Raw genomic sequence first — 24887 nt, forward strand, 5'->3', positions numbered from 1 at the left:
TGTTGCCTTCCTATGCTGGTTCTCATGTCAGAAGCCCAGTTAAAAACCCCTTTGCAAAAGCTGCCCTTCCAAAGATGGTCCAAACACTCCTAATCTAAGATCACCCAATGGCAGCTGCACTGCCATCTATGAAGAGCTTAGGAAAAGCATTGAGCATTTAGTATTTGTTGATACTAAGAAGAAAGCAGCTTAAAAGACTAACAAAACAACAGCAGGATGGAAATGAGGAAGAAAAAAGCGAATTGTGCACTAAACATGACCAATTACTCAGCACATAGTTACTCACCCTGAATTGTTACTCAGCTGCATTGCTTCTACTCACCCCAGCCTGGTGCCACTGGAACTCCAGAACTACTGCTTTGGTGACTGCCCTGGAAATACTAAATCCAAGGGGCAGGCAGGCTGGCATCAGCCCAAGCACTCCAAATTCTTAAATCTGACTCTCATCAATTGGATTTTGATACACAGATAGGAACTGCTTTTAACTCCCCACACTAGAGGATAGAAACTGCATAATTTGATCACGTATCTCCAAGCAATCAAAACATCTGACGTGTTGACTAATCACAATAATTATTCTCAATGCCTTCACTTTTTTGTCTTTATACTCCCTGCTTGCACAGGAAAGGAAAAACATGGAACAAAAGCTTGCAGTAACCTACTCAAGAGCACAGTTTTTCAGAAAGAATGAAAAACTGCATCAGAAATTCTTCTGCATCTTCAGATTAGAAAACACCACTGTTTAACCTTTAGGCTAAAGAAATCAAATATAATTTCTACCAAAACCAACAAGAACAGGAAAAAAAAAATCCCACTACTAAGAGGCAATTCAACACTTCAGAACAACATTTTCCCCCTCAAAACCCAAGCCACTGAAAATACATTTCTGCCTTGCAAAAATAAAACATGCTATTGATGCTTTTCTCATTCAGATAAAAGTGACAGTACAGTAAGCACTAAAATTCTGGAAAAGCACTAACAGGATAAAAAAATCAAAATAGGCAGAAACACCACATGATCTTTTAGATTAAACATCAAGTCTTAAAGTCTCCTTTCTCCACTTCCTCAAAAACCAGTAAATACATTCTCCCATTTTTAAGCCCTCTCTAAAAACCTTTTACTTTCAATAAACAAAGAAACAATCCAAAATACTGAACAAGAATATCAAAGGCTTCTTATGTACCTCGGCTCCACATGGCTTACAACAGCTTCTGCCAATCAGCACATTGATTCAAGAGCAACCCATACCCATGCACAAAGTAATTCACAGGGGCTACATGTATCAAAACCTAGATATATACTCCAAAAGCACAGTAAAAGAAGTGTCTTCCATTTGTTTCTAACATTTCAGAGTATGTATCAAAATATCTGTATTTAAAACTTAGCAAGGACAGGGTTTAAAAACTTCCCTCTTTTCTTGGCATGTGCATGTGTCTGGGGACAAGGGTGTTTGTTTTTGCAGTGGCCTCCATGAAACTTGGGTTTCCCCTATAAATACCAATAAAGCTACAAAACTCATACTACAAAAATCTCTTAACAGTTTTTCCAAGCTAGCCACAATTGCCACAAAAAGCTAACAACCCCTGCTAAACTCTTTCAAGCACTAGATCCCAACAGCATAATTTAAGACAGAGAGCAAACAATACCACAAGCAGCTGAAAATATATCAGGAATTCATATTTAGTTACACACCAAGAACATAATTACAGAACAGTGCCCAAGTCTGAAAGTGGTATCTGCATTACTAAATTGGCAGTGGTGACACAGTACCTAACACGCCTGAAACACGTAAAGCATGACACACCCATTAAACCAAACTGGTTTAGTCAAATGTTCTGATTGTTAACAGCATGGTAATAAAATCCAAGTTGTTTAATTCAGAAGTCTGTGCAGAGAAAGGAGTATGAACAGGACAGACAGACAGAATTTTCTTCAGGCCCACTGAAATTCCAGGGGTTGGCTCCTTGATCTCAGATGGAGAATCACAGCACAGCAACAACTCTCATTCTCATATTTAATGATTTTCTTGCAGATCAGTTTGAGTTCAGCAGCAAGAAAAAGGTTGTGCTGCATTTGTGCATTCCACTGGAGATGTACAAAGAGCCCTGCTACAGTGAGCTACAGCCAGGTCTCTACCTCAAAGATGCTATGACTGAATGAAGAGAGAAATCAAATATCTGCTTCACCTCACAAGGGCCCTATGAGCACACGCTACGGAAACAACAAATGTAAGAAGCCACAGAGGCAATAGCTATTTTCTGGCTTTTTCACTCCTATGTTTAGAGATTAGTAGGAGGTAGTGAACCTATCCTTTATTCTTTGTGAGCACTGCTAAGAGATGGCATAAGGAAGGACCTGTTTTGTCCTGACTTTAGAATAAGGAAAGAAAAAATGTGTGTTAACAGCCTGATCAGGGTCACCTGTCCAGAAACAGGAGTTCCTAAACGAGAAGTTTCACAAAGCTATCAACTACAGAGGAAAGAGGAAACAATTATAATTTTTTTTCAAAAGCACTAATATTTAAAAATATGCTTAATAAGCACTAAACTCACCACACTACAATAATGCAAGTTCTGAAAATAGATACATACTATGCTGTTCATTTCTGAAGAGTCGTAGCTTCCACACGGATGGACACTTCCTATAGGCTCCAGCCCTTCCTCATCCCACATGTATGTGCCGTCAGAGCTGTCAGATGGAGAGAGCTCAAAGGAGGAGCCAGCTCTGTAGTTCATCTCTGAAGAGATGACATTCTCAGTCGTGTGTTTTGTGCTTTCACTGTTGTCATCCACTGTTTAAAGAAAACAGCATCAGTTACGATTCCAAAAACAATCCAATGTTCAAAAAATAAATGTTAAAATGCCTGTTACTGATGCGCTACCTTTGCCGGAGCTGTAATGTAACAGAAATATCTGAAAGCTTTCTCCAGTATTGTTCCCTCATCCCAGAAGGGGATAAGCTCAAGCTGGTTAGGCAGCTACAACCAACGAATCTTCCAAACTACATCTTTGCTAACCTTTTACGCTGCCCTAATTCCTCCACCGTGGAAGCTACTTTCTAGAAATCTGTATCTCTTTAACATATTAGAAGGTGGGTCCAAAAATATATCCTTTGGATTTAGTCTCTCAATTGCAACATCTCTCAAACAAGCTTTTATCACGAGAAGTCCATCAAAGATTTGAAAATGTGGCTTTCAAAAGCATCTTCTTGTGTCTTCAACTAATTTTTAAAGAATTAATATGCATCATGAAAAACAAAAAAGACCTAGTAACAATCCTGTTTATAACTGAAGTAATTCAATTACACGTCCTACACTTATTTCCACTACTTAGAAGCAGTTACAGCTGATCTCTGCCTACAGAGGTGGAGGGAGCACGAGGTGAAATTTTCTTAAAATATCATCAACCCAGAAAATGAATGGCAAAGCAAGGATAGGAGGAATCCCACAACCACAACACAAATGTGTTTAAAGGAGGTCACCTTCATTCTTATCACAAAGAGCTCTTCAAAGTAATGCTTGGGAAAAAACTATAATGCAGAAAAGGCACAAGCAAATTGATATGCCAGCACACAGCAGTTCCATTCTGAAACAATTCCTGACCAATGGGCAATTACATTAAATAACTTAATTACCATTACAGGATTTTGATTTAGCACCTAAAATTTCAAACAGAACATAAAAAAGGTATTTACCAGACACATTTATATCAAGCCAGTCATCAGCATTACAGCAAGATCCTCCACTTTCCTTGAGAGACGTGAACGACTCGATGGATGTTCTGCTCCCATGCTCTAATTCCTGAAGGCAGCTGTCCTTCTGCTGGATTTGCACAGTTCTGTTTGCCTCTTCTATATCTATGAAATCATCACTGAAGTCTTCGCTCAAATCGTTCTTCTCAGAGGACGACAAAGAAGATATAGATATTTCATCTCCATCATCGCTCATACACATCACCTTTGACCCATGTTTTCCCAGACTTTCATGCAGGCCCTGGCCAGGTTCTGTTCTCTGAGCCCTGCTCTCTAGGATACTGTTTTTATCGACGGCTCTGTTGATGTTTGCTGAGATCTCCGCGTTTTCCGCGACGCGCGCGTCCGGAGCCGCGCTTTTGCTGCCATCCACCACGGCATTCCCAGCAAAGCGCTGCCTGGTGGGCTTCAGCAGAGAAGGCCGACTCAATCTGTATCCATAGGAAGGTGCTGACCCAGATCCATTTGACAGCGGGGGTTTCTTGGAAGAAGGAGCTGACATGACCGAGTACGGTCTGGTAAATCCATACTTCATCGGCTCATTGCCATTGGGTACATCCAACTGACACGCGTTCCTTGACAGCAGAGTAGACCTCTGAGACGTCCTGGCAGAGAGATTCTGACTGTGATAAGGCCTTGTAAGATCCACAGCTTTATTAAAGGAATGTGACCTGGTTAGAGATGCAGTGGGGAGGAAAGAATTCTGAATGGAATGTGAAAAACTTTGTGATCTTACCATTTTGTCACAGGAAAAAGCCTTGCTATTGTCTGTGGATTGTGCCAGGCTTTCTCCTGAACTTGTCCTTGTGGCACCGGAATTAGCTCTAGGTCTCTGCAAACCTACCACCGGCCGATTGCTGTAAAATCCATTTAAATTTGATCGTGGAGCATTGAGTCCAGAGTATGTCCTTCCTGACAGGGTACCTTTGGTGAATTTAGCTGAACTTGAGAGTCCAGGTATAGACTTTGGGTTTAATTCCTCAGTAGAAGATACAAACATATTGGTTTGCTTTGCTGCTTTTGAGGCAACCGAAGCAGTACTGTTCAAACCCACCCTGAGCTCATCGTTGCCCAATGCTCCTTGAGATTGAGGATACCTCTCCGAATCAATTAATTTTTCATTAGAGTTGCGTTTGGCGTTGGCCTCTCTCCCATTCTGATCGTTAAGCTGATATTTATTTGATTTTTTCCAGTTGTAAGCGAAGGAAGACATTCCAACAGTGCCATTGTGCTTGCCGAAATTTTTGCCACCATTACTCCCTGCTAAGCTCACAGCCGTCCCGTTTGGCATAGGTTGTAAAACACTCCCTAAAGTTTTCGTTCCATATTTCGGTAGCCTGGAAACCAAGGATGTCCTGTTTTGATTTTTTTCTTCCATGAGCTGTTGGGTTCATTGGTCCTTAAAGGGTGCTTGAGTCTAAGAAAGAAAAATAAAACAACATCAAACCTGAATCAACCATGCATAAAACACAGTTTTCTATATATCTGCAGTTATATCCTTCCTAGATTTCTGTGCCTAACTCCACCATGCTGATTAAAAGTAACCCAGACACATTTTGTGAACTCCAGAGTTCCAGCAGTTATTTGGCAGTAATATGTTCTTCAGATCACAGCTCCTTCCCCACAACTTTCATTCACTACATAAACCATCTTTTTTTGTTTGTTTGTTTTCCTTTTGTAATCTGTAAAATAAACTTGAGAAGAGGTTGGATGATTTTTTGTTGGTGGTGGCTTTTTTTTCATTTACCCATTTTCAGCAACAAACTGAACTTTTCAACGGAGTTACAATTATTAAGTTATAAACTTAAGATTTAGTATTTTTTAAAAAGTCACAAATATGACATAGCAAAAACCTGTGGTCAGCAACATAAACCTGCAAAAACTATAATGTAAAATCTGACTAAAAGTTAATTTTTTGGGATTGTTTTCAGTTTCCCCAAAGCCTAAAACCTATAGGAAATAACCACTCATCATGCATCTCACCACAATATTTTTTTGTTCCCAGACCTTATGGATATCCCCAAATCAAGATTCACATTCCTAGTCATTGTTTCCTCTTTGAATGGAAATTGTAGTCTATTTTGGAAATCATCGTATTCACGTACAAGACTTGAAGTACAGTGCAACAGTTGCATAAGTTCGGCTTAGTAAGCGAATTCAAAAGTTCTACTTATTCAAAGTAGAGAAAATATCTTGTGCAACCACAGCAAGCATTACCCCAAAGTGAGTCACTCCCCAAGCTGCAAGACCTCACTAAGAAACACTTAGTTTCTTAGTGATACAATCGAAGATAAAAATCAGAGATTAAATCGAGGTGGCATTAAATTCATGCAAACTGAAATACCCTCAGGATCTGTCAGTGAATAGGATGCCCCAGGGCAGTACTTCTGGAAGTCGATCTACACTACAAAGACAGAAAGAGAAAGGTACAGCAGACAGGGCATTTAGGGGCTCCTAACTTGTGAAAACATCAGAATGCACATTCTGCAACTGGTGTGTGCATTTCCATTTTGAAACAAACAGACCTTTTCCAAGACTCAGTGAATTCTTGCACACCAGAGACACTGCCCTCACCCAGGTGTGCAAAGAAGGACACAAGTATTTCCCCCTGGGACCAGCAGAACATTTCATTCACCGTGTATGATACCTGTCTGCATGTGGATTGAAGTGTCTAATGACAGACTTCTTACCCACAGTGCACCTGCATACCTTGCACAGGAAAATTTCATCAGGCTTTAATAGCAACATCAAAGAGCTTCATTTTATGTCAAACACATACAATAAAGTACACTTTTTTTTTAATAACTCCATGAATAAAAAATGGCCTTTAACATGCTGATGAATTCATTCCCAGCAAGCATCACACTGCAGATCCCTCAGAAGATAACCCAACTCTAAAGAAAAGGCAAGTCTTGTGAAATTTTCCAAATTGAAAAAGTTAAATTAGAAAGCTGCTAATTTAACTTGCATGCTTTATGGATAATTCCCTTTTCAGATCTGCCTACCATCTCTTAGGTGACTGCAAAATTTAAATGAGGCCATTTAATTAGATTACTTTAATCCTTCACCAAGTGCTGCAAATTAAACTTGAAAAGGAGACCTTTCAGTTCTCTAGAAAGGGCTCTTGCTCATTTATCCTTGATTAGGCAAAGACAACACATTATCTTCAAGAAAACTATACTGATAGCGTAGAACACTTCAGATAATTAAATTAAAAGCCAAACAATACTTCTCTGTATTTTATTAGCTACATACCTGTAATTACTGTACCACCTTCTCAAGTCCAGGTTTCATTTGTTTCCTTGAAACATGACATCATCCAAAAAAACCCCACTAAAACTTAACAGCATCATGTCTGGCAGATGTTTCCCAGAAAACGGGGAATTTTCTTAATAAGTTTTCTAAAACTTCCTTGATCTTTACATATGTTTACTAGGAAAGATTACACTAGGCTAACAATGAAACTCCCTTATAGAGCAGCACTGTACCTACCAGAATATAATTTCTGAATCCCAGCAGATTCAAGTTCAATACAATTTAAATTGCAGTCTGCTGTACTATAAGGAAAAATCAAAGTATTTTTAGACTAAAGCAATTGATGGATTTTTTAAAAACTGACATTTGGGCAAACAAGTTTTATATTCTTTGCCTTGGGAAATATATTATCTAGTGCACACAAGCCTAATCAGGAATTAAGCTAATTATAAAGAGCCTAGCCTTACATAATGATCCAGGGAAAAGGAGTTAAAATCCACAGATCCCCTCTGAAGTATAATCTGAATTAACTGAAAAGCTGCTACATCCTTACCTTCAAGGATACTCAAGATCCTGGTGATAAGCAAAAGGATATTCATTCTCGCCCTCCTTGGTACTTCCTCTACAGGATTATTTTCACCTCAGTAAAATCCTGCACTGTTAGCTTCAACTGGCCAGCACAACATTCACTCTTATTTCATTCACAGGTGGTTTCAGCATCGCCACGAAGGCAGTTTCCTATACACTGTCTTCTCAGCAAGTCCAGCTTTGAATCTGAGACTCTGCCCTACAGAAGAAGAAGCTTAAAAAATGCCCACGTTTGAAAGCTTAAGCACCTTAATAAAATACTGCAAGCCCTGTAATCCCTGCCACCAGGAAGACAACAGCATTTTCCAGTTCCAGATTCCTGAATGGGACTGAATTCCCCCCCTGGTGTCACAGCAGTGTGGAATACCCAGCTGACAGATGAAACACATCTGACAGCCTGGTGACAGGCCAGGGCAATTCCCCTCAGCAGATCTACTGCCATGCCAGCACTTCCACATCTGTGGTTCATTCACAGAAATTCAAGTGTATGTGTATTACAACTCTGTCCTGTGCACAGCTTATAAAAACACCTCTTACACCTCTGGGTTATTAAAAATGCATTAGATCAGTTATGTGAAAATATATTATTTCCATCAATGTAGGGAGGTACTGAACGTCATCAGGGAAAAATCTGGGAAAACCCTGCAACAGAAGCAGCAAAAAGCTTCCTCACTTAAGAACATTGCAAGACGGGCAGCATGACTGCAAGTCAATTTTCAGCTTTAAGAGGACTTTGGGAGCTTAACAGAATGGAAGAAACCGGCAAGAGATCCAGCTGGCAAACACCTGCTTTGAGCATGACAAGACCTGGGGAATCCAAGATCATGAATCCTGAGGAAATTGTGCATGCTGTGTGAATTTAAATAAATCGGAATGCAATTAGAAGTTCTGATGCCTTCAAAATTGAACTTCGAGTATTTACTTTACAACTATTTTGTGTTGTTTACTCTGCACAGAGTAGTTTCAGTTCAGTCAAAAGTGCCACCTTCGCTCCAAGATCCAGTAAGATTTATCAGCTCTGCAGTAAAATCCTCCAAGTCTTCCTTCTCTTGTCTTCCATTTCTCCAAAACACCTGGTCTTGAACCAATTCCCAATGCTTTACAAAGGCATCCATGAATTTTAGCCACTCTCCCTTTCCTATGTCCAAACTGCAGTGATTAACACCAGCTTCCCTGACACTCTGCCTTCTGAAGGTACCATAGGCAGGAAATACAAGAAATCCCAGGACAGTGAGGGCTTATTGTTCCATTTCTCTGAAATCACCTTACTTTTCTGCGCCCCACATCATGAGATTCTGTTTTCAGATCTCAAGACAGCTTATAGACACATCCTTTTCTGGTTTTTCTCCCTCACACTAACAAGGTTCTACCCACTTTGAAGGGTTGATCTATCCAACACCAAAAAAAACATTATCCAAGCTGCTCTTGTGCTCAATTTACTGTCAAAATACACTAGGTCAAAGAACATGAGCAGAACATGATAATAAAAAAATAGAGAAGAAATCGAGAAACATGTCATAAAGAGATTGGAGTTCCAGTATTTCCAACACTGAGCAATATCTTTAGTCAATAAGCAGAAAATGTGACATCCCTTGCCATCTCTAAAAGCATTCTTGCTATTCATCAGAATTCTTAATGTTTAATAAGGCAAGAGGACATAAGCACTTACTGGAGAAAAAGAAAGAGGGAAATGCAGCTCTATTCTGTAGAAGAAAGCTACCACAATATCTCCCTTTGCATCCCTCAGGGCCACACTGTCAATTACTCTGCCATTAATGCTGTTTACAAGGAGCATCCTGCACCTCAAGGAGGCAAAAAAAGGGCTAAGTGTTACCTGCCCAGACAAGAAAACTTTGTAATCGTTGCCCACATGTGCTTTTCATATTAGTAAAACAGAAATTATGCATTTCAAACTCCAAATTTTTACATCAAATCTAACCAAAACATTGAAACAAAACAGGGTATGAGTTATCATAAGCTCCTTTAGACTTTATTGAAAGAAGTCATGCAAATTTTTACTACAAGAAAAACTTCTGCTAAAAACCTGTTTCTCAAACAAGTAAAGTTGCACCGATTTTTGGCATTCTTACATAACTAACAAAGTGGAAGGCAGTCAAGCTCCAGATGTTTAGCCAGATGCAGCAAGGAGCAGCTTCAGCACAAAGAAAAGAAGATGGAAGAGGGTAACTGACGGTACAGATAAATTAGTCCCAGTAAAGGAGAATATGAGGGTCTGTGAACAAGAAGAAAGACTTGACAGTGCAATTTTAAGTTCCTCTGAAGTGTTAATGCAGGCTATTATGGTTTGTTCATAAAAGAGACATGAAGTACAATGATAGTTACTCTCTCCTGCATTAGTGCTGACAGCCTGACTGCTGTCAGGGACAGAGGTCAGCCAGGAACCGGAATAAAGCACTGGAGATGCACGACTCCTCTCTGAGCCTGCTATTCATCTGATGCATCCTCTTTGGAGGAAGTCATCAATTCCTTTCTTCAGCAGATCTTGTTAAACCTGGATGAGCAATGTCAAGCCTGTACCTGCAGATCTAAACACCAGGCAGCCCTTGCATAACCATCTTCAAAACACAAGACCCAGAGCACACTGGCTTTCACTGGCATGCAAAGAACACAAGGCCCAGATGATAAAAGCACTGCGTTAGGTGTGCTGACCCCAAGAGCACTGCAAGAAGTGGGAGGGATATATTGCCATGTATCAGAAATAATGAACATAATCATGACCAGGACATCTGGCTCCAGTGCAGAAACACCCCTGGTAGAAGGAGTTAAATTCTGTGGATTACTTCACTCGTTATGTTATGGAAGGAACTGCCTCCTGTGAACTGAACCAGTCCCAGAGATTCAACCTCAGCGAGCAAGTCAAGCCTCCCCACTAGGGTTGCTTAAATAGCTCCTAAATAGCAAAAGATACAGACGTTTTTAACACCTCTGTTGGAGAAACAAAGAACCTTTAATTGTTTCTCTCTTTGACAATATTTTAAATTGTTACTAAATCTGCAGGAATAACAAACAGAAAGGGGGAAAACTGAAGTAATAAAAGACAGACACTGTCTGCCTGCCTTACAGATCCAGTGCCCTGCAACCAAAAGACAAAGTCACACAGCTACAAAGAAGCCAATACCAGTTAATCATTCACCAGCACCACCTCCCAAGCCCTTCCAAAAGCCACTCCAAACAAACATACTGCGACTATAAAAGCACATTGATATTTAGGTTACTATGCTGTCTTAATACTTCCCTGCATTTAGCAAGATTTCTGTCCTGGAAGATAAGTCATAGCTGTGTATGTGCTTGTGTGCAAGTACATAGATTTTGGAAAGACTCTCCTCTTTCCCATCAGAATCTTTTTTTCAAGGTTTCTCAAACAGGTAAATTTTTGGCATTCTTACATGATGAATAAGGCAGCAGGTAATCAGCAGGTAACCTGCCTTTCAGATGAGTTTTAAAGGTGGTATCACTGTTTACTTCATAAAGGCAATTTAAATTTTAGCAATTTGGCTAAGATTGACTGAAAAATCCCAAGTATCAGTTGCAGTCTAGAATTAAAGCTTTCTACCAGTGAAATGTCAGATCTTGATCTCTCCTTAAAACACTTTGTGATTATGCCAGCATCAAAGCAGCTGACAGCAGAAACAGGCCCTGCTTCTGCTGATGGTATTAGTCCTTCAGCAACAGCATTTCACATGGGTAATTTAATCTGTCTTGTAAGAACAAATCCAGAAAGATTGCATCTGTCTCAAAAGCAGTGTCCCACTGCAAACCAGTAGGAACTACCTGCTGTTCTCTAGCAAATATTTCACTTAAAAACAGAGGAATAACCCTTTTTTCCTTAGCACTATCCACTGTCACCAAGTGATTCAAACACACTATTTCCATCTCTGCCTCTTCTAGGAAAGATTTACTTCACCATTGCCTCAGTAAGAAACTCCAAGAGTTGGCTACCAGTTACTGTTTTCTACTTCTTACATAGTAATACATGTTAGCTGGAGCAGGATTTTCTTGCTGATAAGAATAGGCAGGCTGAGAGCCAAGCGAAATTTGGTATACAACTAATTATAACTGGAAATATCCCTTTATAGACTGCCATGTTGTCCGTCCTACTCCTCTGGTTTGTTTATTCAACTCATGCATGTTCTCCATATAAAAACACTGAGCTGTCTTGAGCTAGAAGCCTCTCACACTGGCACTGACATATTTTGCTATACATATTTTAAAATGATTAAATAATGACTAATAACAGAAACAATAAAACAATGCTTCCTGTCTGAACTGCTGCTGAACAGTTTGTCTATGTGGGTATCTTAAGATTAAGAATTTCCATGAGTTTTAAATCTTCACTGAGGCTGTGCTTTCAACCAGTATGTAAGTTGCTTTTTTTCCTCCTCCAGCCACATCACTCGTTCTTGCTTTCTTTCTCCTGCCGCCCAAGTAAGGATTCTAGTTATAAGTTAAGCTGAATGGCAAGCAGAGGTAATTGGAAGAGACTGCATATAATTCATAGGCTCACTGGTATTGGGATATCTTCAGTAAGTCTGAAGAGGCTCACATATGATAACTGAGCAAGATTAGACATGATGAAGCAGAAGGAAGATAGTTCTGAGATTTTCTTTTCTACATATTGCCAATGCTATTTCAGCGTAGTTTAGCTTTCCACAGAAGATTGTTATCTTGAAACAAGAACATGTCAGCACATTGCTAAGTATCTAAAAAAAATCATATTGCTAAGTCAGCCACTGCTGGATTAAACAAAAAAATACTAGAAAAAGGACTGACAAAGAAAATCCTTAACACTGCTATCATGAAAGACAGACAGTGAATCCTGGGTAAGCTGGAAGTATTATATAAATCATGGTATTTCGCTGTGTGTGGATCATGGCACCTTAATGCCCAGTTCAATTCTCCATATCGTTCGGCCAGTCAATTTCATTTTAGAGGTGAGGAACACAAAAATCCCATTAACTCCTGTGGTTGCCTTAAAATAAAAATGCACCAGGGAAGGGAAGATCAGGGCAAACACAAAATGTGACCTCCTCAACCATCAACTGTTCTCAATTCAGAGAATTTCTGAAATTTGATGCAATTTGTTTAGGAACCCTCCACAGATCTCTTGTCCACTATTTTGTGTAACCTGTCCTTGAGCCCACAAACTTTTTGCATCCTTGACTGCCTTAAGCAAGGAGCCCCAATAACAACTCTTTCAAGGTTATTACATTGCCTTACACAGATTCCCAAGGAAAACTACTAAAAAACTACTTCTAAACTCCCTAAATTACTGAAAGAGGCTACTGATACCTGCTCTCCTAGCTACCAAACACACCAGTTTGTTTCGCATCTATGTTGTTTCATGAAAACTCTGTATTATTTGAAGTTTGACTTCACTTTAACATCCACTCTTGATCAAAAATACTGCAGCCACACACTGGTGTATTACAGCTTTCAGCTGAAACTTGCTTTTTTGTAAACCAGGTCTCCAAAGTATCACTTTCTTGCTATTGAGTTTCATTTCATTAGTGCTGGACTCAAAACACCTTCTGTCTACAGCTCCACTGATACAAATCAGTTCCCAATTTCAAAACCAGACTCCCTTAAAAAGTTTGAGCACCAAACAACTTTCCAAGTTTGCCACAGCATAACAAATAGCAAGATGTTTTTGACAACAGTATTTTAATGTGTTTTGTGTTTTCCTACCAGCTCTCTGATACACCAGCAGCTATATTGGAATGTACTTCCCAAGGTCAGTTTCCTACAGGGTGGAAGATACAGATATTTGTTATGGCCTCAGAGGTTTGCAACTGAAGGAGAAAAAAAAAAAAAGGATTCTCCAAGAAACCAAGATGTAACTTCAGTCACAAGTGACAGTTTGTCACAGGATCAGTTTCAGAGTTAGTCATCTATGTCGTATTTCATTCAAATTTACAGGAAGGTGATACATATTGTTTGTTTTGCTTAATCAGGATCTCACTGTAGTCACAGTAAAGCTATACTTATCCAAATTACCATTTCAGAAAGCTTTCATACTTAAAAGATTTACACAGAAAAGATTTTTCTTTCTGTTTTTAACTCTGTTTACTGCTGGACAAGGCTCTGCAGGTTGACAGATTGTGCTCCTCCCCTCCAGTCTCCTGCTACCAACAGCAGCAGCCTGGGCCTTGCCAAGTTTCTACCTGTGCAAGTTTGCCTTACTGAGATGAAGGTTACTCAAAAGCCACAGCATCTCTCAACTCATCAAAAATACATATCAACCTGGCTATGTCATAATTTTAATATATAAGATCAGAAAAAAGTAACATATAAGTAAAGCCAATCTTTAAAACAACTTAGAGGAAGAATGTGAATTGAATTATCATCCAAATCCACATTGCAGTGATAAACTCTGCATCCATCTAGAAGAGAAGATTTTTGAATCTCCAGCTTAAAGTAGACATATTATTGAGTCAAGAGAAGCTGGGACATTCAGTTCTCCCTGGATGCTTCCCTTGTGCTGTGTGTGTCACAAGCCATCTGGGCTGATTAGCCTAAAAGCACAGAATTTCTTAGGCTTCAGGGAATAATTGCAGAAATTATTTGCAATTGAAGGGTTATTCCTGATGCATAAGTTGTACAGCCACCTCATCAAAGTAAATCCTTATCACCCATTTCCTCTGGCTAAGAAGCCAGGCCTCCTTGCAGTGAGGACATTGCCAGTACTTCTTCAATAAAGGCCATTAAAATGCACTCGGCAGAGCAGGACCTCAACTCAGCCAGGACTAAGTGCTCATGAAAAACCCAACAATTGCAGTGAAACAAGCATTTTAGTAAGAACTTGTGACACCAGGTCCCATGTGACCAGGGATAAGCAAAAACCCTCACCCTGAGGAGACTTCCTTCAATTCCTATAGGATATAGTCAGCAGAACTGCTGCAGCTGAATCCTCCTTTTAGAGCAGAGAATGACTGCTGAGCAAAGTCCAGATCTCTGCAAATCCAGCTACTTTTGATTAAGGAGGAAACAAACTTCTCAGAATATCTTCCAAAATGCACCTACTTGGTAGCAGTTTCAGGGTGAGCTGGGGTGTGTCTCCCAGAGCTATGAAGAAATGCAAAAACCTTTCCTGACCAGCCAAACTTCAACTTTGGGATAACTATTTCATGCTGTTGGGATTTTATTGAATCACACACATGTGCAGGTATCCAGAGATTTACATAATCTGTTTTTATTGCTCCAGTTGAAACACAATACAGGATTTTCAACCTAATTATCAAAAGCACCATTAGTATTTTGATCTCCTTAGCATCCCTGTTGGCATGGGACTTAACCCTGCCTGAAAGCTTCTAATTAAGAAGATGGTGTTGCTGTTTACAGTGAATAGTGGCTAAAAGAGAACACCACAACCACCATCGATATATTTTATCATATTACTTTCTATAATCTAATATTCCTCCTTCTCCATTTTGAGAGATCCACACTTTCTAAGATTCCAGGCAAGCAATGTTCATCTCAAGATTGATGGCATGATGGCTTTTTATCTAAAGAGCCCGTGCCAACATTTCCTACTAACTGGTTTATTCCAAATAACCAATCCCTCTTAAAGGATGATCAGGTCCAAAAGTAATGGATTTTACTCCAATGAGCTTTTACACGAACAGTTCCATTAAATAGGATTACTCATTAGTGTAACAATACATTAAATGAGATCATTATGTTAACTGAGACTACTTCTACAGTTTCAACGGCTTTACAGTTAAAACACAATATTGGGCAGTTTTTTGAACCCAAACATTGATGTTTCTGTAACGAAAAATACTGTCCATGAGCAGAAATTACACCTCAATTTCAAAACCAACTTTTCTGCTCTAAGTTGCATATTGACATAGATCCTTGGTTGACATTTAGGTAGCTGGTTGTTACTCGTGTCCTCTTTGTTAGGCCATCACCTCTTCAGCCTGCAGGCATGTAATTCCAAATGGGCCCAGAGAATTTAGAGGCATGTGATCACTACATACATGAGAAAAAATCTTGCCAATTTCATTCATTATCAGCAAACAATGTAAATATTTACTACCTCAGGCTAACCGAAGAGTTTTGTATATTTCTCTGGAAGAGAGAAATTTAGTAAAGTGTCTGTAAATATGTGAAATGGCTCACAGTTATAAAAATGTAAGAAAATGAGAACTTAGATTCAACTTCATTTCACTTTTAACATCTTTGTAACAAAAAATTCTCTTCTGCACCAAACCAAGGCTCAAAGCTCACAGACACCAAGAACAAACCTGCTATGGACAGGAAGCTCTAACCCTGCAAAATGCACCAATTCCCCTGGAAAGTGCTTAACATCTTTACACAACATACCAGACGGAGTACCAGATCGACAATCCTTACCTTAATTTGATGCCTGGCCTGGACACTAACGCTCTGCTACAGCATAAAGTTCCCATGCAGTTTTGCTTTCTTAAACAGAAGAAAAACAGCTCGACCTCCTCCAGCTCAAAGTTAAAGGCTGAGGTTGCCTACGTTTCATTGTGTGCCAAAGTACATTTGACTGAACGCGAAGTGAACAGCAGGCTCTGGGTGACGAAAGCAAAGTCCCAGTGTCATTAAAGTGAAATCACCACAACGTACAGCAGCACATCCCCTCGGTACAAACCTCAACAGATCACTGCTAAAGCAGAAAAGCCACCGTTATCATTATTTTCCACCGTTACCATTTGTTGTTTTAAACTGATTTCTTTGAACACACACTGGGTGCTTCTGCTTCTTCCCCTTTTCGAGGATTAAAACCCTCGAGACACGAAACCTCACGCCACAAGCCCTCTGCCACCGGCGCTCGCAGCGGCTGCTCCCACGGCACCCGCAGGTGCGTCCCCCCGCACTCCGACTGTCAGGGCGCAGGAACCACCGCAGAGCCGGCACCGGGGCGCTCCCGCCGTGCCCGTGACATTCAGCCGGGCGGAGCCGAGCGCTGCGCCCGCCGGGGCCGCGCAGGAGGCCGCCCCGCCCGCCCCGCCGCCCGTCCCCGGCCTCCCGCGGCCCCCGCTGCCGCAGCATCCCCGGCCCGGCGCCGACCCCCGCCCCGGCGCGGGGCGGCGGCGCTGGGAGGAGGGCAGCGGCCGCTCCCCGCCGGCACAGAGCCCCCGGCGAGGCGGCGGGGGGCGGCCAGCGGGCGGCGGCGCGGCCGCCCCGCACTCACCGGCGGACGGCGCGGGCCGCTGTCGGCTCCCGGGGCAGGGCAGGGCAGGGCAGGGCCGCTCCGCGCCCTGGGGTCCCGCCGCCCGGCCCGCGCAGGGAGGGGCGGAGGGCGGGGACACGCAGCCGCCCCGGCCCCTCCGCCCGCCCTGACGTCAGCGCGCCCGCCCCGCCCTGCCCGCGGCGGCGGGGCCGGCCTGCGGCGGGGCGGCTCATCTCCCTATCGCCCTCGTCTCCCCATCGCCCTCGTCTCCCCATCGCCCTCGTCCCTCCCAATCGCCCCCGTCGCCCCCTCCGCCGTGCCCCGGGAGACGCCGGGCGCCTGGCCCAGCGCGGCCGCCGCAGCTCGGCCGTGTGACGCCGCCACCGAGCGGGCAAGGCCCGCCGCCGCCTCTGCCAGCCTGCCTCAGCGGGCGCCGCGCTCGCTGGCAGAGGCAAGGGCAAATGGGAGTTGATCAAGGCATTGCAGGAATGGGCCTGCGGGTGTCCCGGCCCTGCGGCAGGGTAGGATCTCTTCCACCCCATCGTCAGGGGTGGAAGAGACCTTTAGGATCACCAGTGCAGGCATCCGCCCCACACTGTCGCTGTAACCCCTGAACCATCCCCAGCGCCAGATCCCGATGGCAAACACCTCCAGGGACGGCGGCCATATCGCCTCTCTGCCCAACGTACTCCAATGCCCTGCCACTCAAACAGTGAAAAAATTGTCTTCAAGTATCTAATCTGAATCTCTCCTGTTGAAGGCCATTTCCTCCTGTCCTCTCTCCGCAGACACTGCAGAAGAGACCGGCCCCGCCTGAGCAGAACCTGCTTTCAGCGAGTTGCGGAGAGGTGTCCCCCACTCCAAGCCTCCTCAAGACTAAACAACCCCAGCTCCCTCAGCTGTTCCTCACAAGACATATTTTCCAAACCTTTCACAGGCCTTGTTGTCTCTCTCTGGACACACTCCAGCCTCTCAACGTCCTTTGTAAAGTGGGGGCCCAGCACTGAAGAGAGTACTCGAGGTGCAGCCCCAGCACAGGGATTGGGATGGTCCTGCCTTGGTCCTGCTGCCCACACAACAACACTCGCAGGAGAAAGGTGGTGACACAGCTATACAAAAATCCTGAAAGACTCTTGCAGTCAGCTATGGGAGACCAAGCATTCTCCGTGTAGGTGCTCACAGAATTAATTGAGTTTAACTTCCTCAAATTTTCTGCCTGTGCTAGGAATTAGAAGGCACTGACAGAAGGTTCAGGAAGTTCCTTGCCAGTGAGGTGGATCCTGAGTCATTATTTACACCTCAATGCTCTGCCTTGGGCCTTGTGTTTCTGCGTCTCTCCTGGTTTGGGGCCTTCATGTTTGTGTTGTCACAGCTTTTCACCATCTCACATTGCTGTGCTTCAACATCAGGTGTTCAAAGTTTCTTTTCTCTCCAAAGTTTCAATAGCCAATTTTTCTAAGCTTTTGCCTGCCTGCTTTGCCAGGCTCCCAGAGGGAGGAAGCAGCGCACTTGCCTCAGGCTATGTTTGTGAAGGAATAAAACCAACACCCTGTAATTGATAACCCTTGTTCACCTCTTGACTAGAAGCTGGGCGTGCACAGATGTCAGCCCAGGCACTGGAAGCGCATCCTCACCTTTCTAGACACAGGCCCTGAACACTTTGCTACATTTGCCCCATAGGCAGCAGGAAGGCCTTTTTAAAAAAAGAAGGAACAAGAACTGAAGCTTTTATGTGTTGTCTTTTTTGTTGTTGTTGGGTTTTTTTGTTGCTGTTGTTGTTATAATTTTGGGGTTTTTTCTTGCTTAAACTTAAATGTACCAGCCACATTAATGCATTTATTCTTAGAACAATCTGACATATAATGACTCTCCTGTGGTACAAGAAGGGGAAAAAAAAGGCAAGCAGAGAGATTAAATCTCTTGCTCAAGCTGAAGAGAGAGCAAAGCCAGGAAATGAGCTCAGATTTCCTCAGTCAGGCATTGGTGCTTTAACCGCACAACCATCCTTTCCTGCCAGTCACTCTCAGCCTCTGAGCATCAACTGCATTAGCATAGATTTGATTTTTTGCTACTTTGTTCATCAAAACAACTTCCCCATTTGGTCTAAAATTTCTTCCTAATAACTTTCTTCTGCATTTCCTTCCCCAAAATTAAAGGAATTCTATTACAGACTCACTGGGAGAGTTCTATTTCCCACTGCCTTTCTGCAAGCGCTGGCGAGTGTTTCTTCCACGCCAATACTTGAAGTCCTCTCTCACAAAGCCATTGTGGAGCTCCCCTGGTGCATCTCTGAGGCACAGTGGGTGAGATCAAGGAATAGAGATCTGAGAACCAGGAACACTTGTAACCAGCACAAAGGAGGCACATACGCTCTGTGTGCTGACCTGGAAGTGGTGGTATAACCACATTTTTTAACTCCAGCTCATGCTTTTATAATCTGGAAATAATTATGAAACAGAGCTCTGAAGGAAAACCATATATGTAAAAGAAGAAAGCAACCTAGAGGTATTTTAGGACAGATTTGAGAACCTCCACTGTCTGTTTAGGCATTTAACAGATTTTCATATGCTTATGTAGGCTAAAGATTAGGATCCAGTCTTGAAGCAGAATTCAGAGTTTTTGAAAAAGGAAGCGTTACGTACAAAACTCCAGCTTCTCACTGCTTGCCTCCAAAAATGGTGTTAACCCTCCTACAGACAGACTGCAGACTGAGGTCCAGCTATGATCAACTGCAGTATCTTTTCCTACCAGTTTATTATCGGAGGTTTTCAGCTTGAGGTCTTCACCTTGAATTGATTTTCTATTACATTGATTTAAATGGACATTAGATTACACTGGGAGATGGACTAAAAGCTTGTTATTATCCCCTTTACTCACTGACCTGGCAATGTGCTGCCTCCAAAACCAGAGACACAGCAGTGAGTGACACCAAGCACCCCGAGAAGAGCTGGATGTGCAGTTAGTGATATTCACACAAATATTCTCCCAGCCCCAGGAGCTCACAGGCCAGGGACTCCACTCAAGGGGAAAAGGAAAGAAGGATTTCTCAGTTTTGATCATGTAGCAGAGCCCTACACTCTAGAAAATCTGAACTAAATATTCCTAATTCTCTGCATTAAAATGAAGCTGAGTGAGTCTGAGTTAAAATTATCCTCAAAGCAAGGATAGTCTGCTTCCTGCATCACTTCACAAAAATCATCTTTGCCATGATGTCCATTAAAAAAAAAAAAGTCCTTGCTCCATAGCTCATATGCTGTGTTTGCTGCAAACTAATCTGTTCATAATAACTTCACTTTTACTTTGTGCCTCCACTTTCTGTTACTGCATTCAAACACATTCTGCTTGTTGTACTCAGATTTTATGCTGTCTGATAGATGAGCTGTATTTTCTTGCTTTGCATTCTTTCAAGTTCAAAAGGGCTAAGTACCCAGGTGCCATGAGTTTTTTCCCCCACATATAAGTAATAATGCATTCATTGTGGGCATGTAACTTTTACAAAATACTGCTGCATGGATTCTCCCTAACTCACAACATTCAAGAAAAGGAAAACAGATGTTAAAATTAGAGACCATGAGCTTCTTGGAGTCTAGGTGAACTTTTGATTAAATATATGACAGTGCATGCAGTTGGATGGTTAGGGGTTGAAATTCATTTCAAAATGACTCATGATTCTGTAAAATGTACTCATCAACAGGCATCAAAAATGAACTTTCAGCTGTCTTCATAATCTGTGTCTCCACAAATAATTTTTTTTTCATTAAGGAATACATCCCATATGTTTTCCACATTTCTTTCAACCCTAAGGAGTCACTCTCTCCAAAATTACCTATTTACTTTACAATTTCTTGTACTTTTTAAACTATACAGGTAATTTCATTTTTGTACTACCTTCAAAATATGTACTGACATTAATATTTTAAGGTTATGAACTTGTTTGGTGAGGTAATAAGGAAAGCAACGGGCTAGTGTCACATAGAGAAAAACTTAACAAGTGTGGTCATATGTGTGTAAATGTGTTATTTCTATGTATAATACCCACAAGTAATGAAACTTTGTACCATTCTGCAATAAACAATTGTATAAGAAAAAAAAATTCAGTTTGGTGCAAGTTGACGTCTTTATAGTGGTTCCCCATCAATGCATCTTCTTCCCTTTTTACTTAAGGGAAAACAGGTGAGCTCAAACTCATTCTGCTGAAATACACATTTACCTTGTCATATTTAACACCAAGTCCTTCGTTTTTCTTTGCTTTGGAAAAGAATCCAAATTAAGTAATTGAAGATTTGATATCTCTTCAGGCCTTAGTGTTATCTACCACTTTCTAAATAATGTTTAGTTAATAGGACAATATTGAAATGAAGACCTGTTCATTGCCATTTCAGCTGCTTTGTTATTTAAATAACAGAGATGAGTTATCTGCCTTGCAAAGGCTGTATTTAAGGGCTTGGTGAGCTTTCATACCCTTCTTTCAGAAAAGTTTTTTTTCTGTCAAACTCTTCTTCTGAACATTGCTGAAAGAATACTCAAATATCAGTCCAGGATGTGCTTTTAAAACTCTGTGATGTGTTGTTCTGTGGCCAGCCCTGCTGACGTTCAGAGATGCTCAGGATGCATAACACTGTCTGTTCCTGCTGGGAAAAACAGTGAATTTCCACGGGCTTAAACTGCTCTTATTTTTTAGTAGAAGTAGCCTGGACCAGTTCAGTAAAATCTGCCACTGAAACCCACCTCAGGAATCTTTACACCTTGCTGCTGCTGTGCTCTTTCTTCTAAAGGCTGACCATACATGAGTTTCAAAACACTACATTAGTCTAAATAATTCAGACCTACTTATGACTAAATTATTTAAACAGAATAGTTAAACAATTTAAGAAGCCTAGTTAAAGCTGCTTCTAAAATACAGTCTTTGTTTTCTGTTTCCGTCTTCGGCAGCCACATTCCAACCATCCACACATCCACTTTTACAAACACAGGGAAGCATTTCTAGGCAGTCATTAAAATGATGTGGCACATTTCCAAAATCCAAGTGTGCTGTCTTTCATTTCTTCCTACAGAAGATACTGCTTCTCCGTGTCTGACTGTTAAAATACATTAGTGTATAATGTATTTCATTTAAGCCTGATACAGTTTCTTCCTTATTTTTCATTCCAATTTAATTTGTATTCCTGTAGGCTGAAAGGCCAAGGAATCAAAATGCCTCGTGTTTCCATTATTCAGTGGGATTTTGGAGGATTCTGGAACATAAATAAAACTCCTTATTTCAGCTTGATGTACAGCCATGGAAATTATTCCGTTTTGTGTAATTAAATTTTTTTCTAAATCAGGACAGAATAATGTTTTTGTTGCTTTTTATAACTGAAAGGTTGACTGATAATCCCAGAACTCAAAAAATAGCCTTTTTTACTAGTGACATTGTTAAGGGACTTTATCTTGTGTGTTTGGGATTCTTTCTTTATCTGTTAAGTCATTCAGTTACACAACAGAAAAGACAAGTCATGTTTCTGATAATGCCCTTCAAATTTAATAGAATGAGAAAAGTTAACTGAAATTCCATGAAATCTCAGTAGAAATCTGTAATAAAAATGAAAATCTATTTGTAGTTGTATGGCTTATCTCTATGTAAACACTGTTACAAAGAAGTCTGTTTTAAATTAATGCTAATCCCGAACTGATTGATGTGGATAATTAGTGGGTTTGCTAATTTTGTTATTTAATAACATTTTAAATTCTACAGTCGTAAAAATGTTTAATGAAGATGAAATGATGGCTTTTGTCTTTGTATAGGCAGTGTCCTCCATTTTATGATATCATTACAGTTTTTAATCCTGAGATTGGCAGAAGCAGTAATCTACTTATAATCAGCACACAAGAGTGGATAATGGACCAACAGAGCTCTACATATTAAGAAATGTAAGAGGAAAGAAAGCCTCCAGGAGAAGAACAGAGCAGGAGACTCATATTTGTGTGTTTGCATTTGACTGCTCAAAGAACAGCATTGCTGTTAACATGCGTCCACAGGCAAAACTCACAGCTGGAAGTGAACCAAACACGATCCTTCTGGGTCTTGTTCAAAAAATACTTAGAAAGGACAAGATACCTGGGTGGTGTGGTGACCAAAGGTCCTTGTGTGCTGTTAGCACACAGTTTAATGTCACCTACAGAGAGCAGCTTGATTCTTTGCAAACTCAGTGTCACCCTCTCTTCTAGAACCACCAATCATCTCACCAGCCCTAACAATAGCTTGATTATATGACGTTCTCTCAAATCTTTTTTAAAATAAGATACCTGCATTATCCCCTCATCTGTGTCACTGTAACATTTGCTATTTTGCTACAGAGGTTTAAGGAGTGCCCAGGATTACCTTTATGAGCTATAATTTTGTTTCTTTAGATACTGGATTTACCAGTGACAGATATTCTGTAATCGGTGATAGACTAGATAAGAATGATAAAGCAATGTCACAGAATGGCTTGGATAGGAAGAGACCTTAAAGAACAACTTGTTCCAGCCCCCTGCCATGGCAGGAACACTTTCCACTAGACCAGGTTGCTCCAAGCACCATCCAGCCTGGCCAGGACTGGAACACTCCCAGGACTGGAGAATTCTCTGGGCAGCCTATTCCAGTGCCTTACCACTCTCACAGTAAAGAACTTCTTCCTTATGTCTAATCTAAACCTTCCCTCTTTCATTTTAAGAATCCTAAACCAGACAGTTTTATAGATTAATCCCACCTTCCTTTCTTAGGGAAAATTCCTACTCACAGATTAGGGAATTCTATGAGAAAAGTATTACATCAGATGCTTTTGCATATTATAAGGAGGCACTGGTGATTAAAATATGTCCTCTGATCAATTTAATTATCTACTTCTCATTGCAGACAGATAAGTGAGATCACAGGAAAGAAAACAGATCCTGCACTGTTGCTGTACTTCACAGGGATTCTGGCCACAGCAAGCTAAAATGATGAGGCTGCAAATCCTCCTGGAGAGCAAAGTCACAGCTCAGTGTGGCCTGATTGTTGCAGATCATGTTCCACCTCCCTGAGCCTGGTTCCTCTCTCAGCCCACTGAGGAGCCCCTGCTGCCTGTGCACCACAGGCCAGTCCTTGGCTGAGCAGCGGGTTTTGGAGCAGTCATGCCCTGTGCAGGATTCCAGCTCACGGGAAACTGGCACAGGGAATACTTCCTGCCTGCTCAGATGAAACATGAAGATGTTTCAAGAGGATTCATGTATTTTTCAGGTCTTGATTCACAGCTGAATCAGACTGCAGAAAGGAACTGACTCTCAGTGATGTTTCCATGAATACTACTTCAATCACACTATCTTTTTTGTATGCATCTAATTAGTTTCAATTAACTTAAGGAAAAATACAAGCAGACTACTCCAGTGGCACACAGAGGTTTCAAAACATGGGTCAGGACTTTAAAAATAGTTTTATTCCATGTATATATGTGATCCTTATCTTTCTTGTCTGAACATGTCAAAGCATCAGAAGATAAAAAATGAAAGCTGAAATTCCATTACATTTGCAGTATTAAATGGCAACGAAAACCAAAGATCAGATTAAAAGATGCAATTGCTTTCCCTCTAGGCACATGGCAGTTACGTGTGCACTGAGAAGTGAGCTGACCTTATCCCAAATCATGTGTGACCAACCAGTAATTAACTGAATAACAGTGTTTCAGAGCTCCACAGGAACATCACGAAAAGAAGCACTATATGCCCAAAATCATAGTAGCTTGAAAAATCATGAGATATTATCTCACAAAATGTTTTATAAAAATTTTCTTCTTCTTTGATGTTTATTCCATCCCTCCGATTTTATTAACCATGGTTACTGAGAAAAACAGTGTTTATGTAAGGGCATGTATACAAATAAAAATACATTTCTGTGAAACATAAATTTTACATATACCTTCATTTACATGTATGTATATATGTATGTATATACATACATCTGCGTGTGTACATATATAGAGATATAAAAATATAAAAATGATTTTAGGTATTGGGAATCATCTTGAGAATGGTAGTGGATATTTAGGTGACTTATAAATATGGACCCTGGGCAGCTGGAGATACAATTTACTGGATCATTAGTGGCTGTTCCTCCACGTGGGGTTGGGTAGCC

The 24887-nt window shown here is 41.2% G+C and overlaps 1 protein-coding gene across 7 annotated transcripts in view; it reads right to left on the reverse strand.

The window, feature by feature from the left end:
* The window catches only part of CCSER2 (coiled-coil serine rich protein 2), a 141632-nt gene that overhangs the window by 43308 nt on the left and 73437 nt on the right, over positions 1 to 24887 (reverse strand). For 3 of the 7 annotated variants that reach the window (XM_066191632.1, XM_066191639.1, XM_066191638.1), the window contains exons 1-3: positions 16778 to 16862; positions 3694 to 5167; positions 2592 to 2791 (exon numbers count right to left, since the gene is read on the reverse strand). In XM_066191632.1, coding sequence (XP_066047729.1) covers positions 2592 to 2791; positions 3694 to 5128 — 1635 coding nt within the window. In that variant the 5' untranslated portion in view covers positions 5129 to 5167; positions 16778 to 16862. Of the gene's footprint in view, positions 1 to 2591; positions 2792 to 3693; positions 5168 to 7242; positions 7263 to 15969; positions 16055 to 16777; positions 16863 to 24887 lie in introns of those variants that run through there. The other 4 variants (XM_066191633.1, XM_066191636.1, XM_066191634.1 and 1 more) reach the window with 3 other exon arrangements.

Source organism: Chamaea fasciata, unplaced genomic scaffold (assembly GCF_029207755.1).
Source record: "Chamaea fasciata isolate MVZ Bird 193981 ecotype frontalis unplaced genomic scaffold, bChaFas1.0.hap1 SCAF_9, whole genome shotgun sequence".
In the NCBI taxonomy this organism is placed as follows: Eukaryota; Metazoa; Chordata; class Aves; order Passeriformes; family Sylviidae; genus Chamaea; species Chamaea fasciata.